At 44.8% G+C, this 17,831-nt stretch overlaps 1 protein-coding gene across 3 annotated transcripts in view; it reads right to left on the reverse strand.

Moving 5' to 3' along the window:
- KSR2 (kinase suppressor of ras 2) overlaps positions 1–17,831 on the reverse strand; it is a 683,331-nt gene that overhangs the window by 552,016 nt on the left and 113,484 nt on the right. For all 3 annotated transcript variants that reach the window (XM_077462057.1, XM_077462058.1, XM_077462059.1), the window contains exon 2: positions 1,108–1,248. In XM_077462057.1, coding sequence (XP_077318183.1) covers positions 1,108–1,248 — 141 coding nt within the window. The remainder of the gene's footprint in view (positions 1–1,107; positions 1,249–17,831) is intronic.

Genomic DNA, 17,831 nt, shown 5'->3' on the forward strand with positions numbered 1-17,831 from the left:
CATAACAGCACCCCTCCCTCATTCTACTCGATTTTTAATGGTGGCAATTGTAATATTGTTTTTTTATACCCACTACACCATTCTAGCTACTGTACAAACGAACGTGCAAGGTTCATCCATCTCAGCTCAGAGTCCAGTTTGGCATATTCGCCTTGGGAGGACCATGTATTTCAGTACAAGCTTCCTTTAAATGTAGTTATGCTAAGCACATTTTCTTTTATTTTTTATTATAATTACATAACTAGACTATAGTTTTTTTTTATATTTGGTAGATTTCTATATTATATATTTAATTCTATTTGAATCATTGAAGGGCTGTGAAATAAGACTAGATCCCTTGGTAAGTATAATTTCACAAGAAATGCTGACTATGCTAGCAGTAGGGAACATTAACAAAAGAAGACATTTTATTCGTTTTGCTGGCTGCTGTAACTTTCTGTATATGTTCTGTGAGTTCTTGATAAAGAAAGACTTGAGCCGCTATCGTTCGTATACTATACAGCCAAAAGTTTGAGGACTACTGAACATCACACCTATATGAGCTTGCTGGTCATTCCAATTTAAAACAATTGGCAATAATAAAGAGTCGGTCACCCTTTGTATCTATGACCTCCATTCCTCTAGGAAGGCTTTCCATAAGATTTTGGAGCGTGTCTTGGAATTTGCGTCCAATAAGCCAAAAGAGCATTTGTGAGGCTAGGTACAGAGGATATGGCTTCCAATCTGACATCCAATTCGATCCATCTTTGTGCAGAGCTCTTGTGTTTTTGGGCACTAAACTCTTCAAGCCTTGTCTTTATGGACCTGGCTTTTTGAGCCTGAACTTAATAATTTTCAGGGATGTCTGTATATAGCGTACATACATGGAGCAACAATGTCGAGTACCAAAAACGGAACCCAAACCGTTTATTTGTACAGAGACTGTACAATTTATGTTTAGACATGATGGTGTGCAGAAGGGAACAATAACCAGGTTTAAGATAACTGTACCAAGATCATTAAAAATTAAATTCTGACTGCTATGAGGAATTACACTTATCCCCTCCTTCTTTGTCTAGATGGATTAGTTCATATGAGTATCTGCAATAACGACAGACTCTTAATTACCTCCATCACCTCTTTGCGGATGTTGACAATTCTGAACCAGTGCATAAGCTGAGGAAATCCTTCAAGTTCGGCATTTCTCTCCTGAAGAGCCACTTTCTTCTTACAGGACAGCTGACGGCTGAAGTACTTCACCAATTTGCTCTGAAATAAAGCAAAGGTAAATTAGAGACTGCTAATAGCTACACGAAAGTTACTCATACAATAGTACCTATCAAAAAACATCAGAAAAAATATTGTTGTTTTTTTCTTCCTATGCTTTGCCAAATGTATCTGCCAATTTTGTCTCCCATTATAAATTTCAAAATATCAAATTGTGATGTCAAAGTATAGTAAAGAAAGAACAGGTTGAAAAGTTTTATTTTTCCAGTTGCAGCTACAAATGTTCCTTTGCACGTAATTTACAATAGCATTGGTGCAGAAATTTGAACCTTATGCATTTATTTGTAAGTCTCCTTCATCATTTAAGGATAATATAGTATTATGTAGTTTTACTACTATAAATCACTGAATTAGGGCAACATATGCATCGATGCCATCAATGCTGCATTTATTGAGGTTTATTTACTAACTGAGTGGAGGCAGTGTGATGCTGCATTCACTTTGAAAACCGAATCATGTGACGGTAAATTAAAAAAGACAAGATTTTCACCTTACACATGACAAGAATGAATTTATTGAACACATCAAGGATTCTACTCCTCTAATAAATCAACTGCATTGCAACAAGGCATAGTGGTCTAGTTATTGAGTATGATTTACTATTATTTAAGTATTTAATGTTCACTTTGTAAATAGTTGTTATTTATTTAAATCATCTGCAGGCAAAAATCCCCAAAAAATTTAAAATATGTAACACACGACTCTGCATTCAAAGTGAGCATATTTTCAATAAGCCAAGTGAAAATTTACTACTGCTTTGGAAAATCATTCCCATCCATTCACTGAGCCAACCTTTCTTAACATTTTTACTCCAGGAGAACCCTTCAAATAAGTTTAATATCTCAGAGGATCTCTGCTAAAAAGTATTTGACCTACAATTCACAGTACATTAGCATTAGTTGTAAAATGTTGTAAATAAAAAAATTAAAAATGTATCATACTTAAATTATTTGACACCAAGATAATTTTACAACACCTTCCTCCTCTATACAGCAAAAATAATTTTCAAGGATATGGTCACCTTTGCAGAAAAAAAATGTGCATTTATTATTTTTTCCAGCAGGAGCCCGGAAAGCATTGCACCCACAATCAGTAGATTACAGGTACAATATGGACCTCTGCAGATATGTCCTCCAGCTTTCAACCCTTACTTCTGTACAGGCTTTCTGTTTGAAAGCTGGAGGACTTGTTAGTGAACTACAAAAGTGCCCTCGTAGTCCACTGAAACGAAAAGTCTATCTGCTGCGGTGGTAGATGGTACATGCAGTTTGTTCATTCACAGGTAGCTATGTTGGCGGATCCCCGAACAGCCGCATACCTTTCAAAAAGTGACCACTGCTGCAGAGAGAAGAACCCTCACCTGTTGTCACTGAGGAAGAAGCAGCAGGAGCTGGAACATGTTACATGTTCCACACTAAGTACGGGTGGAACAAGTAACCTGTTCCGAAGGTGGCTTTAGCTTTTCAGTAATTGTCATGAAATAAATCAAACAACAATAATCGATGACGGAAAAAAACAAAATTTGATGAAGGAAGAAAATTAGGTTAGTGGTCGGTGGATAAAGATTAATTGAACAAGCTGACGTTAGAAGCTGACTGGCTACCATGTACAGCTGCTCCAGATACTGAGTGTTTCAGGTTTAGTAAATCCACCCATTTTTAAGTCTAGAGGACTTATTTAAAGCAATTTTAACCCTCCCCTACTCTATCTGTCATGGAAAAAAAAAAGAAAAGCTTTCGCTTTAGGTTTACTCTAAGTGACACTGAGCTAGAACGCTTTTTTACTAAGATTATCATGATCATCTATAAGTCCTATGCTGATTTAATCAATACAGGCATACCCCACTTTTAAGTACACAATGGGGTTTATTTACTAAAGCTGTAAAGTGCAAAATCAGGCTCACTTCTGCATAGAAACCAATGATCTTCCAGGTTTTATTACCAAAGCTTAATTGAACAAGCTGGGGTTAGAAGCTCATTGGTTTCTATGCAGAAGGGAGCCATATTTTGCACTTTCCAGCTTTAGTAAATGAACCCCATTGTGTACTTAATAGTGGGGTATGCCTGTACATTCAACTGTTTTTTTTCTTTGACATATTATGTTTAGAGAGTTCCCATGAAGTCTTCTTTTGGTCTGGAAAATCATGTAAGTTCAGATGCGCCCCCCCCCCCCAATAATAAACATTAATAAATTGATTATATGGTTTTAAATACAGGCTTTTGTCCTTTTTGTTTTTGAGATATGCTAATAAGATAAATCACCTCTAGTAATGAGATCTCTGCATACCTGCCACAGCCATGATTATAACTGTATTACATGTGTGCTAACATGGCATGGAATGTTTATGTTGGCCATAGCAACAGCTTTACTTTCCAATGAACAAGAAAAAAACTCATATGCCCATATAGGGCTACATTAGTCCATCTTCCTGTTCTGGGAGCTGTTCATCCTCTCAGGTGCTGAAAGGACAGAGGCAGCCCACACCTTTGTTAGAAAACAACCCAGACTTTCTAGACCAGTGATGGCGAACCTTGGCACCCCAGATGTTTTGGAACTACATTTCCCATGATACTCATGCACTCTGCAGTGTAGTTGAGCATCATGGGAAATGTAGTTCCAAAACATCTGGGCTGCCAAGGTTCGCCATCACTGTTCTAGACACATTCAACCTTTCCCTCAATAGTTAACACAGGTGGTTAGCAAGTAAAAACAAAAACATTAATTTAAGTAAATACAAAAATAATGAAAATAAAGTTAGAAAAAAAAACAATAAGTAATGGTGGGGTTTATGCCTATACTTAAAGCGGCGGTCCGCCCACCCACCTCACAAAAAAATGTAAAGTCAACAGCTACAAATACTGCAGCTGCTGACTTTTAATATATGTAAACTTACCTGTCCAGGGAGCCCATGATGTCGGCACCGCAGCCGATCTTTGGATCGGTTGTCGGGTTCCGCCGCCGCCATTGCAGGTAAGGGAAACCCAGCAGTGAAGCCTTTCGGCTTCACAGCCGCTTCCCTACTGTGCATGCGCGATGTGCACTGCACTTTCTAATTGGCCCGGCAGCAAAGGAAGGAGGAGGGGGCCGTACTTCCGAGAGACAGCGCTGCAGCCCCGTCTCCCAGAAGTGGGGAGGGGGACCTGTCAAAAAAAGAATCCCCATTCCCCCTCCCCCCCTGAAATGTGCCAAATGTGGCACCAGAGGGGGGAGGAGACATACAAGCCAAAGTTCCACTTTTGGGTGGAACTCCGCTTTAATATATAATTCCAGTATTCCCTTGTATGAGAAACTTTACTGTGTGGTAACATAACAGGAGGAAAATCTTTCTTACAAGGACACAGACATCAAACAAAATAAACCCATTTTTTTTAGAAGCATGGGGATGTATTTGGGGGTGTCAAGCTTACACATATTGCAAAACATGATAGTTTAAATGCATGTACATGCTATTGGGATTTGAGCACAGGTGTATCTTGTCTCTGTTATAATGCAGGTCAGTGACCAGACCTGAACCTAGTATCTCTCCCCCACCTTGGGTCTTTATGCCCCATGTTGGCATGGTGTCTACATTAGCATTTGCAGTGGCAGAGCAGTGTAGGACTGGCCATAAGAGGGATTACATTGATGCAGTTGGCCGCTTAAACATTTATCGCAATAAATGTTTTTCATTGCATAGTTTGCTGAAGAGGGTGTATAGCAGTGTTTAGAGGGTCCATCCAGAATTTTTAGTGCTAACAAGTGCTCACACCCCTTTAGCACCTGATAGTTTAAACTCAATTTAATTGTGGGCCGCATTAGCATAATGGTTGCCCTCAAAGGTTTGGTTGATTCTGTAATACCAATTGTCCAGAGCACCCACCCGTCCTTATATCAGATGCCAAAAGCAACCCCGCCATCAGTCAAAAATCCCCCGTGCTCCCTTACATCACAGTGCACCCCCTTCCCTTGTGCTGCTGCCAGGAAGAATCAAGGGGCGGAGCTGAGAAGCAGAAAGTGTAGGGTCTGGAAGAGGACCGGAGTAGGGCTAGTAGAGTCAGCTGCCAGAGTCTGCTGAATGGTGAGAATGGGGGAGAGAAGGCGAGGGGGTGCTGTGGCTGCACAGGACGGACCAGATCTGTAGGAAGAGTTGTGTTCTCCTCTCTGCTGTCAAGGGCTGGGACAAGGTGGGGACAGAGACGAGGAGGTGCCGCAGCTGCAGGAAAGGTGCGAGGGCCACATGAATTTGCCTGGCGGGCCGGTTTTGTCCCCCGGGTGTTTTTGTTGATGTTTGTATTCCTATTTGGGAAAGTTCACTGCACTTCTTGTGTAGTGAATGGGACAGCAACGGTATTAGAAATCTCCCCCAAGGGAAACAGACACTAAAAAAGCCTTGCATAGGTTGTAACTCTTCCCTAAAATGAACAAAAAAAAAGTTGGCACTATATAGATTTTGGACTATAATACTAATAATAATAGGAGAAATTACCAATACTTACATAATACCTGCATAGTGGCCATGCAACAAAACTGCGCTACCTAGAACATATGTGGGCAATACATTTTTTTTATAACTTTGCAAACATGTGAAAACAATTAGAGTTGTATGCTGAATCAGAGGTGAACGGGGCAGATGTCAGTTTTTTTACATCCATGCCTTTTTACTTCGTGTCCATTACACAGCAGACCTATGATATGGGCGGCCAGACGTAAATGGACTGTTTACATCAGACTATCTCCAATCCATCAGGTTTAGGTCCATAAAAAACTTAAGGGATGCAGTCCCTTTCTCTTTTGTTTTTAATCCAGACCTGGACAAACTCAGTTGGGGGTAGGTGGGTGTAAAACAGAGACAAGTCTATTTACATCAGTCTGTTCATAGGGCTGCATGGAGCTTCTGATCAGATCCACCTTAAAAACGGACAGGTAGACCTGACTGTAAAACTCACATAAAAGGGCCTCTAAGGGAAATGTAGGTTTTTTTTCTAGTGCCTGCAAAAAAAAAAACCTGTACTTTCTACTTTGTCCTCAGGATGGCACTGTGGTACCAACTGTTACATTATATATCTATTCCCTATGGTTCAATTACTTTATGGCGTATAAATACAGGAAGGAGTTGTAACTATGACCTGAAAGTAATAATCTGGCAACTAACAAGAATTTTTATTGTGTTTGAGAACAATCAGTAATAACACAATAAAAGTTTACAGTATATGTAGTGTTAGTTTAGTCCTTCAATCTTGTGCCGCCAAAAAAAAAAAAAACACACAAAGCAATCATGTGTCATGAGAATCTGAACAAATGGATGTGATCATTGATCATCTCCACTTTCCCATCTTCACATTTGGTACCATACAACAGTTTTGAAGCTAAGAAAAAAAAACAGCACCATAAAAAAAGATCCCATGTAGCAAAAAAGAGTTTTCCTGAACTCCAGAACCAGAACACACTCCAGGACACCCGCACTACGTGTGTGTTTCCAGCACCGCATTTAAAAAGCACTGCACTTGTGATCTGCAGCGGGTGTTAGTTTTAAATTAACAACACCTCAAATGCAGTTCGCAAACAGAGTGCGTTTGCCTGCACTGGATTGCATGGTTAATGTTATATGCTTCTAATTATTATGTTTAGACTACTGATTTATTTCCCAAGCAGGCAACCCCTGCTGTTCCACTTAGCAAAGGTTCTGATTCTTTTACCTACAGGTTTAGAGCCTTTGCAGAGGGCTATTCCTCATACCTCTCCACCCTAAAAAGGGTTCTACACTTGTATATACCTGTTTGTTGCTTTTAAAGGGCAGTGGTTGTGGGGTGGTAAAAGCAGGGCTCAACTATACAACCTTACAAGGGTTCTAGCCTTTCTTCATTCTGTCCAAAACTTAAAGGAGAAGCACAGTCAAAGCTCATTTGGCTGTACTTCTCCTGTGAATCACAAGAGTGCACTTAATTCTGCACTCATGTAAAGCCATTTGCAGCAGAGAGTGGGCTGCAGCCTGGTCCAGGCTCAGGAAAGACCGTGGCCATATAGTCGTTGGTCCACCCACATGCCTGGACCGGCACACCCGGCTCAGGCTCTTAGCGAGCTGCTGAGAGCCTGAACCACCTGCTCCCATCCCGTCCACAGCCCAGAGCTCCAATGAGCAGGGGGGGGGGGGGCAGAGAAGACATAGGTGACTGACAGCCACCAGCTCTCTGCTTAGGGAGCAGTGAGAACTGAGCGATCGGCAGTGTTTGATCGCTCTGTCCTCAGCCTTGTGCCCTGTACACGCGGTCTGACTTTCCGACAGAAAATGCACGATCGGACTGTGTTGTCGGAAATTCCGATCGTGTGTGGGCTCCATCTGACTTTTTCTGTCGGAAATTCCGACACACAAAGTTTGAGATCTGGATCTAAAATGTTCCCACAACAAAATCCGATTGTTTAAATTCTGATCGTGTGTATACAATTCTCATGCACAAAGTGCCATGCATGCTCAGAATAAATTATGAGATGAAAGCTATTGGCTACTGGCTTATTTATAGTCCGCAATTGTCATTGAAAGTGCGAGAGCGCTGAGAGCTGAAAATTGGTCTGGGAATGAAGGGGGCGAAGGTGACCGGTATTGAAGTGGTTAAATCATGATTTCAATTGTGATTTAAATCGACTTGTCTTAAATCAAATCCACCCTGATTGTCTCATATTATATATCAGTTTAAATGTGGAAATTCAGATTATTATGAATGCCTTTGATTTTATTTTTTGTTTTTTATTTTTATTACATTTTTTTTATTTTTTAGATTAAAACAACTTTGAGTAAAAACACCCTATCTGAGACATTTTAATAACTGCCACATTTAGGAAACAATGCCAATATTATAAGCGTTTACTTGTCTGTAACTTAGGAATGATGATGCAATGTGAACATGTGTAATGTGTATGCGTTATTTCTTGCAGTGTGTATTGTTGGTGTAGTTGATCATTACTCCCATAGGAATGAGTGCTATGACGTTTTGTGTGTAAAACATACGTCAGTGTGTGCTCCCTGGGGTGGGGGTCCCTGCTGCTTTTTACTTGTTATCCCACTCCTTTGTACCACATGCAGCTGACTGCAATGTAAACACTTGTGTATGACCTTTGTGTCTGGCAGATGAAGCGTTGCGTCCAGTGGTGACACTTTTCATTTCTACAACAGGAGAAACGCCAAGATTGATCAGCTGGCCAAAGGTCATTGAAAGTTAGCCGAATGTTATTGAAGTATTTTCACGTCTGTTTTTAATACACCTAAATTAAGAGACCACCAAAAAATGATGGGAAAGCAGGCTGTACTACTGTAGCTACTGATGAACAACAAGTACAAGCAGGCAAGTATAAAGCCCTCATCCACACCAATGCGATTTGTCATGCGATTCGACAGTTCAAGATCGCATTACAAGTCACACCCTATTTTTGGGGGCGACTTGTTATGCGATCTTGACAAGTCGCAACCGACTCAAGACGCAGCAACTTTGAAAAAGGTTCCTGCACTACTTTTCTGCGATTCCATTGCTACTTGCATTGACTTCTGTTAAATGAAGCCGCATGGAAATGCTGAAGTAGCGTGATTTCAAAGCCGCACTGCTTTACCTTTTATCAAGAAAACCTTCTAATATATTTAAAATAATGCAAACTAAGTCTAGGTTCACACTTGTGCCACTTGCTCTCTACACAGTGGTGGCTGGTGCTAAACTTTTTGGAGGGCAAACAAACCCCCGGCCAGTCCGCACTCACCGCTCCACGGTATCACCGCACTCACTGCTCCACAGTATCACCGCACTCACTGCTCCACAGCACAGTCCCCCCCCCCCCCCTCGCACTCACCGCTATGACACGGTCCCCCCACACTCACCGCTCCATGGCACAGTTTCCCCGCACTCAATGCTCCACAGCACGGTCCCCCTGCACTCAATGCTCCACAACATGGTCCCCCCCGCACTCAATGCTCCACGGCACAGTCCCCCCGTCCTCACCGCTCCATGGCACAGTCCCCCTGCACTCAATGCTCCATGGCACAGTCCCCCCGCACTCAATTCTCCATGGCACGGTCCCCCCACACTCAATGCTCTATGGCACGGTCCCCCCACACTCACCACTCCACAGCACAGCCCCTCACACTCAATGCTCCATGGCACAGTCCCCCCGCACTCACTGCTCCATGGCACAGTCCCCCCGCACTCACCGCTCAATGGCACAGTCCCCCTGCACTCAATGCTCCATGGCACAGTCCCCCCGCACTCACCGCTCCATGGCACAGTCGCCCTGCACTCACCGCTCCATGGCACAATCCCCCCGCACTCACAGCTCCATGGCACAATCCCCCCGCACTCACCGCTCAATGGCACAGTCTCCCTGCACTCAATGCTCAATGGCACAGTCCCCCTGCACTCAATGCTCCATGGCACAGTCCCCCCGCACTCACCGCTCCATGGCACAGTCCCCCTGCACTCACCGCTCCATGGCACAATCCCCCCACACTCACAGCTCCATGGCACAGTCCCCCTGCACTCACCGCTCCATGGCACAATCCCCCCACACTCACAGCTCCATGGCACAGTCCCCCTGCACTCCCCATTCAATGGCACAGTCCCCCTGCACTCAATGCTCCATGACACAGTCCCCCCGCACTCAATGCTCCATGGCACAGTCCCCCTGCACTCACCGCTCCATGGCACAATCCCCCCACACTCACAGCTCCATGGCACAGTCCCCCTGCACTCCCCATTCAATGGCACAGTCCCCCTGCACTCAATGTTCCATGACACAGTCCCCCCGCACTCAATGCTCCATGGCACAGTCCCCCCGCACTCACCGCTCCATGGCACCGCCCCCTCGCACTCAATGCTCCACCGCACAGCCCCCCCCCCCCCCCGCGCACTCAATGCTCCACGGCACAGTTCCCCCGCACTCAATGCTCCATGGCACGGCCCCCCCGCACTCACCGATCCATGGCACAGTCCCTCTGCACGCAATGCTCCCTGGCACAGGCCCCCACACTCACTGCTCCACAGCACAGTTTCCCTGCACTCAATGCTCCATGGCACAGTCCCCCCACACTCCACGGCACAGCCCCCCCCCCCACTCAATGCTCCATGGCACTGTCCTCCCGCACTCACCAATCCATGGCACAGTTCCTCTGCACTCAGTGCTCCATGGCACGGGCCCCCACACTCACCACACCATGGCACAGTTCCCCCGCACTCAATGCTCCATGGCACAGTCCCCTCGCACTCACCACTCCATGGCACAGTCCCCCTGCATTCACCACTCCATGGCACAGCCCCCCCCCCCCCCCCCCGCACTCAATACTCCATGGCACAGTCCTCCCTCACTCAATGCTCCATGTCACGGACCTCTACACTCACCGCTCCACAACATTGTCCCCCATACTCACACCTCCATGGCACTTTCGCACCACGGCACGGTCCCCCGCACTCACCCTTCCACCCACCCGCAGCTTCCTCGGGTTCTCCCCTCGGCCAACCCAATCTGCTTCCTGTCCTGATTGGCTGGGTAGAGAAGCTGGAAGACGATAGCGAATAATGATACACTATTGTCAGAAGTGGGTGGGTTCTGTGCCCCGAGCCCAACCTTTTTCAAGCCAAATAGAGCCTCAGGCTCTAATCATGTGCTTGGAAAAAAAAACAGATGAGTTTGGCGCCCTGCATGCAAACTAGGGGGGCAGCGCCCCTGTGCCTCTAACGGACTGGCCATTACTGCTTCTGCATGTAGGCTGCCCTACCCAAAGAAACACAGTGAAAGAAGTCTCCGACCCTTACTTTTAAATCGCACCACATGGAGCCGCATGGTGCTGCAGCAGTGCAGGTGAAAATGCACTGTATTTCCTGATGCATAGGCATGCCATTAAGAATTAATGGCACCCTGCAAGTCTGCTAGGGCAGTACGCTTTCCTGCGGATTGGGAATGTGCACAATTTTGCACGTATTCCTGACCTATAATAATGTGAACAGAGCCTAATAGAGAGTTTTATCTTTTTAGAAGTTTGATATGGAAATTGAATGTATATTTTCTAGATGTAACTGTATCCAGCGGTGCAATGGACTAAAGTCTCCCTATTGGCATTATGCACTCTAGTGAAGTAATTCCTGTGACCTTTGAAATATTGACCAAACCCCCTGGCACTGTGATGAATAGCTTCATCGGGCTGACCAGTACTGTTCCTGGGTAGGTGCTCAGATTGCCATACATCACGGTAATATCCAGCAGGCCTTTCTTCTTTTGGAGATCGCTATATGCACTCTCCGGCCACTTTATTAGGTACACCTGTTCAATTGCTTGGTAACACACATTGCTAATCAGTCAATCATGTGGCAGTAACTAAATGCATTTAGGCATCTAGACGTGGTGACAATGGCTTGCTGAAGTTCAAACAGAGCATCAGAATGGGGAAGAAAGGGGATTTAAGTGACTTTGAATATGGTATGGTTGTTGGTGTCAGACAGACTGGTCTGAGTATTTCAAAAATTGATGATCTACTGGGATTTTCATGCACAGCCATCTCTTAGATTAACAGGGAATGGTCTGAAAAAGAGAAAATATCCAGTGAGCTGTTGTTGTGTGGACGAAAATGCCTTGGTTTGAGATGATAGGAAGGCAACAGTAACTCAAATAACCACTCGTTACAACCAAGGTATGCAGAATACCATCTGAATGTACAATACATTGAACCTTGAAGCAGATGGGCTACAGCAGCAGAAGACTACACCGAGTGCCACCCCTGTCAGCTAAGAACAGGAAACTGAGGTTACAATTCGCACAGGCTCACCAAAATTGGACAATAGAAGATTGGAAAAATTTTGCCTGGTCTGACGAGTCTCGATTTCAGCTGCGACATTCAGATGGTAGGGTCGGACTGACAGGCTAACCCCCCACCCCTTCATCGTCTGCAGTAATGCTGGCAGCACTCATATGTCTATTTCCCAAAGACAACCTCTGGATATGAAGTCGAGCACGTGCACTCAACTTCTTTGGTCGACCATGGCGAGGCCTGTTCTGAGTGGAACCTGTCCTGGTAAACCGCTTTATGGTCTTGGCCACCATGCTGCATCTCAGTTTCAGGGTCCGATATTGCCTAGGCCATCTTTATGTGGAGCAACAATTCTTTTTTTCAGATTCTCTGAGAGTTATTTGTCATGAGGTGCCATGTCGAACTTCCAGTGACCAGTATGAGAGAGTGAGAGTGATAACGCCAAATTTAACTCACGTGCTCCCCATTTACACCTGAGAGCTTGTAACATTAAAGCCCCGTACACATGAGCGGACTTTTCAACATCCAAAGTCCGACGGACTGAGTCCGTCAGACTATTCGATCGTGTGTGGGCTGCAACGGACTTTTGACTCGCCAAAGTCTGAAGGACTTTAGAAATGGAACATGCTTCAAATTTTTCCGAAGGAACTCCGCCGGACCCGGTCCCTTCAAAAAATTAGCTCGTGTGTATGCTATTCCGACGGACTAAAACCGACGCTAGGGCAGCTATTGGCTACTGGCTATGGACTTCCTTATTCGAATCCAGTCGTACGTCATCACGTTCGAATCCGTCAGAGTTTAGTGTGATTGTGTGTGGCCAAGTCCGCTCAGCCGAAAAGTCCGTCAGAACTCTGTCAGAACTCCGACAGAACTCCGGCAGAACTCCTTCGGAAGTCTGTCGGACATAAGTCCTCTCGTGTGTACGGGGCTTAACGAGTCACATGACCCCAAGGGAGGGGGGGAATTTAGACATTTTCACTTAGGAGTGTACTCACTTTTGTTGCCAGCGGTTTCAACATTAATGGCTGTGTGTTGAGTTACACTCACTACTTTACATTGTAGCAAAGTGTAATTTCTTCAATGTTGTCACATGAAAAGATATAATAAAATATTTTTAAAAATGTGAGGAGTGTACTCACTTTTGTGAGATACTGTATATATACATTTGTTTCTTTGTTTTTGTTTTGGTAGCTCGTTGCTCATTTTCACATGGTCAAGTTTTAAATGACATACTTGTGACTCATCTCAATGAATAATCCCTAAATCCAAAATGAAGTTTCGCTACGATATTAAAAGAAAAAAACCAAAAAAACAAAACAAACATAAATTAGTCCAAAGGGTGAAAAAATGAAGTCCAATCAATCACAAAGTGCACTATACATCACCGGAATGGTGTGTGACCATCAGTAATAAAATCTCCACCTCATAAATTGCCCGCTTACCAGCTCCTATTGACCTCCTTTTACGGAAGGTCTCTTTCGCTTGTGGCGCCAAAGCCTCTGTCCATTCAGGGGGATTATGCTGAAGTGAACCATACCCGCCACTCATGGGGAAAATAATCCTTATCCCGTGGCTCAGTCAGAAAAGTGTGACAAATAGAAGGCAGCCACTGCTGTTCTCAAGGCCGTCTTTAACCACTTGCTTACTGGGCACTTAAACCCCCCTCAGTCCCAGACCAATTTTCAGCTTTCAGCGCTGATGCACTTTCAATGACAATTGCGCGGGCATACAACACTGTACCCAAATGAAATTTTTATCATTTTTTTACCACTAATAGAGCTTTCTTTTGGTGGTATTTAATTACAGCTGGGAGTTTTATTTTTTACTAAACAAACAAAAAAATGCAAAAAAAAAAAAAAATCATGTTTAATAGTTTGTTATAAAATTTTGCAAACAGGTCATTTTTCTTCTTCATTGAAGTGCGCTGATGAGGCGGCACTGATAGGCTGCACTGGTGGGCACTGATAGGCTGCATTGGTGGGCACTGATAGGCTGCACTGGTGGGCACTGATAGGCATAGTTAAGGCGGCACTAATAGGCACAGATAAGGTGGCACCGATAGGCACAGATAAGGCAGTACTGATGGGCACAGATAAGGCGGCACTGATGGGCAAAGATGGGCACGGATGGGTGGCAAGGATGGGTGGCACTAAGGGGCACTGATAGGTACCACTGATAGATGGGACTGATGGGCACTGATAGGTGGCACTGATAGGTGGCTCTGATAGGTGGCACTGCTGGGCACTGATGGGCGGCACTGCTGGGCACTGGTAGATGACACTGATGGGCACGGATATGTGGCACTGGGGTGCAGCACCGTTGTTGAGGCAGATTGTGGGCACTGTGGGTGGCACTGCTGGGTGGCACTGTGGGCACTGCTGGGTGGCACTGACGGGGGGCACTTATGTTTTATTAAGGTGGCACTAGCAGGGGGCAGGTGGGCACTGGCAGGGCTGGCCGTGATCGGGACTGATGTGATCGGGGCTGACAGCGCGAGGAGGAATAATAGCCGATCACCGGCTCCGTTGCATCACATGATCAGCTGTCATTGGACTTGCTCGGATCAGTGATCAGGCGAGTCTCATAGACTCGCCGATCACAGAGCACGCCGCGAGCGCCCCCCAGGGGGCGCGCAGGCCGCTCGTGCACGGGACGACGTCAATAGACGTCGTCCCGGCAAAGGAGGTCCGCGCTGTAGCCGTCATTCGGCCATAGCGCGGATCTCAAGTGGTTAATATTGATTGGACCCTGTGCAAAAAAATTCTTGGGGCCCCCCCTCCATGTAATTTCACTCAGTTTAATGAATCAGATCAGACAGCGATTGGTTGCCAGAGATTACAGTGTATCATTACTGCCCACTGACTGATTGCTAGAGGTTACAGCACACATTACAGATCATTGATTAGCTGCTAGAGGTTACAATACATCATTATTGCTTACTGATTGGTTGCTAGAGGTTACAGCACATCATCTCCTCACTGCCTGCACACCATGGACTGAGGAGGTGAGGGGACTCATTAACAGACAGAAAACTCCTAGGGATCCTAGGACTCCTGGGATCAGTGGCAGTGCTGGGGGAAGGGGAGGGTGTGATCAATGGCAATGCTGATTTTTTTTTTTTTTTTTTTTACAGACTACCAATATAAAGAGGAGTTTCAACACTTTCAACACTAGCCACCAATGTAATAGGGGTTTACACTGGTTACCAATGTAATAGGGGTTTACAATGACCACTAATGTAATAGGGGTTTACGCTGACCACTAATGTAATAGAAGCATTCACAGTAACCACCAATGTAAGGAGGGATTTACACTGACCGCCAATGAAGGGAGACATTCACACTGGTCACTAGTGTGAATGTAAGGATTCTACACCAAGCCCCAATGCAATGAGAAGATTTACGCTGACCACCAATGTAACTGAGACATTTAGCCTGCGTTCACATTTGTGTGTGTCGGAAACGCATGCAAAATCGCTTTCCTGACACCACAGAAATGTGCTACCCTTTGGCAGATACACAGCATTAATTGTTGCCGTTAATTGTTTTTCGCGATTTTGAAAAGGGTCTGGGACTTCTTCCGCATTTGTAGCACATAGAACAGCCCATTGAAAGTAATAGGCTGCCTTACATGTGAACTATATCTTTATCCACCCTACACCTTTGCATCCTTAAACCCCTGCTAACCTCTGCAACCCAAACCTACCCCATCCTCTTTACTCCAGTCCCCCTCCCCTTTAACTCTACCTGCCTCCTCTGCTTATCTTTGCAGCCACCTTCCTTACCTCTATACATCCCCTCCTTGCTCACCTGTGCACCCCAAACTGTAATTCCTTCTCTGCCTACCTTTGTATACCCCACACGACCCTCCATCTCCCTAATTTGCTTCCCTTTGCAAAACAGGCTGATGTTAGGCTTAATAACCACAGTTGTAGGCAGGACTTTCAAGCATGCCCCTTTACCTCCCCAGTGGACAGCATTCAGTATAGGTGATGGTGGATTTGACCTCAGGGGGGCATGGTATATATATAAAAATACTGCCTCCATGTAAATACAGGGTCTGCAGGTGAGTCATCTGTACACAACAATAGGGCAGAGCTGGGCAGCAATAGTAACAAAACTTCACACCAAGATATAGGGATACAGCACAGGACTAAAACCTCAAGGGACAAGGGAATTTAAACTGGGATAGTTGGCAAGTATAAGGCAACTGCTTTGGACTCCACAACAATGACATGGCTCAAGGCAGCTGCCCCTTTTGCCCTGCTTTAAAGACAGCCCTGGCTGTTCCAGCCTCCAAGATATCCCAGTGTAACCAAAATATATAACATTGAAAAAGAAACAATTCAAATAGAATGCCAGGTAAAATGTTATTTCTGTTTTTGCAGAAGGAAAAAAGGGTAAGAAGCTTTGTCATTAGAAGCTCTGTCATTTTCAATTGTCTGTAACCTCCCTCTGGGAGATAACCCCTTACCATCTTTCATGGTGATTATTGCACCAGTAGAGAAAGTGGGAGATAATATGTTATTATATCAGGGGTTGACAAATTTGCTTGGAATCTAGGAGCCAGCTAAAAAAGTTAGGAGCCAGGTCCGTGACGGTGATCTGGACCTGTCCCTGGCCTGACATGGAGACGAGTGAGGGGAAGATAGCCCCCAGCCCCCCACATATGAGATCACCTCTCATTGGACACACCGCTCGAGTGCTAAATGGCCGCTGTGATTGGTCATTTAGCATGATCTGTGATTGGCTGTATCCAAGGGACACGGCCAACACAGAACTTCCCCGATGCTCGCCCATGGCGGCGTGCAGAGGGGAAGTAAACAGGAGGATGTCTAGGGACGCCCTCCCGGCAATTGGTGTCCACGCTGTAGACATCTTTCGTCTATAGCGTGGGCACGAAGTAGTTAACAAAAGAATGTGACTATTATTTCTGACATATTCCCGCTCATTTACTGCCATTTCCCTGCTAAGGGTTCGATCAGGTCCGCCTGAAAAACTGACAGGTGAACCTGATCAGACAGCCCTTGTGAAAGGGGTCAAGCAGGGAGGATTACAAATAATATTTTTTTTTTCCTTAATTAAAATAATTTTTTTTTTTACTTTTTACAAAAAAAAAAAAAAAATTATATATATATATATATATATATATATATATATATATATATATATATATATATATATATATATATATATTTATATAATTAAATTAATAAATAAATTAATAAATTTAATAATATATATATAATATAATGAGAAGCCATTTACCAGCCACCACACTCACCGTTGGGCAAAAAACAGGCAGGGGAGCTTCACTCCATTAGGAATTAGCATTATTGGAATAGGGTGTAATTTCTACATCCACCACAAGATGGCGCCAGACTACCGAAAGATTTTAGAAGGCCGCAAAGCCGCGGCCTCAATTACTGGCCGGCGCGGCCCGATGGAATTGCGCGGCGGAGTTCGGGGTCCAAATGGAGACAGGATACCCCAGCAGCGTTGCCCCAGTCGCCAGGACACGAAATCTAGGCGCAAATGCGACCTGGCGACCGGGGTTTGTCGAGCCCTGTATTATATGGTTGTCTTTGGGACCAATGGTGCAATGGTTTTCAACAGTGCAGGAACAGAGGGGACACCTGCAATTCCTCACTCTACAATGTGATGGCACTGATCAATCAGTATCCATCTGGTCCATCCTGGAAGTGCCAAGGGAGAAGAGAGAGAAAAGTTGGGATTTCAAATTTACTGACCGCTTGAGCAGCTGTGCCGTTCTGACAGCTTGTCCACTCCAAAGGTAAGTATAGCAGGGA

This window comes from Lithobates pipiens, unplaced genomic scaffold (genome assembly GCF_037356315.1).
Source record: "Lithobates pipiens isolate NorthernLeopardFrog02 unplaced genomic scaffold, aLitPip1_a1.2 Scaffold_3, whole genome shotgun sequence".
NCBI classification, from domain to species: Eukaryota; Metazoa; Chordata; class Amphibia; order Anura; family Ranidae; genus Lithobates; species Lithobates pipiens.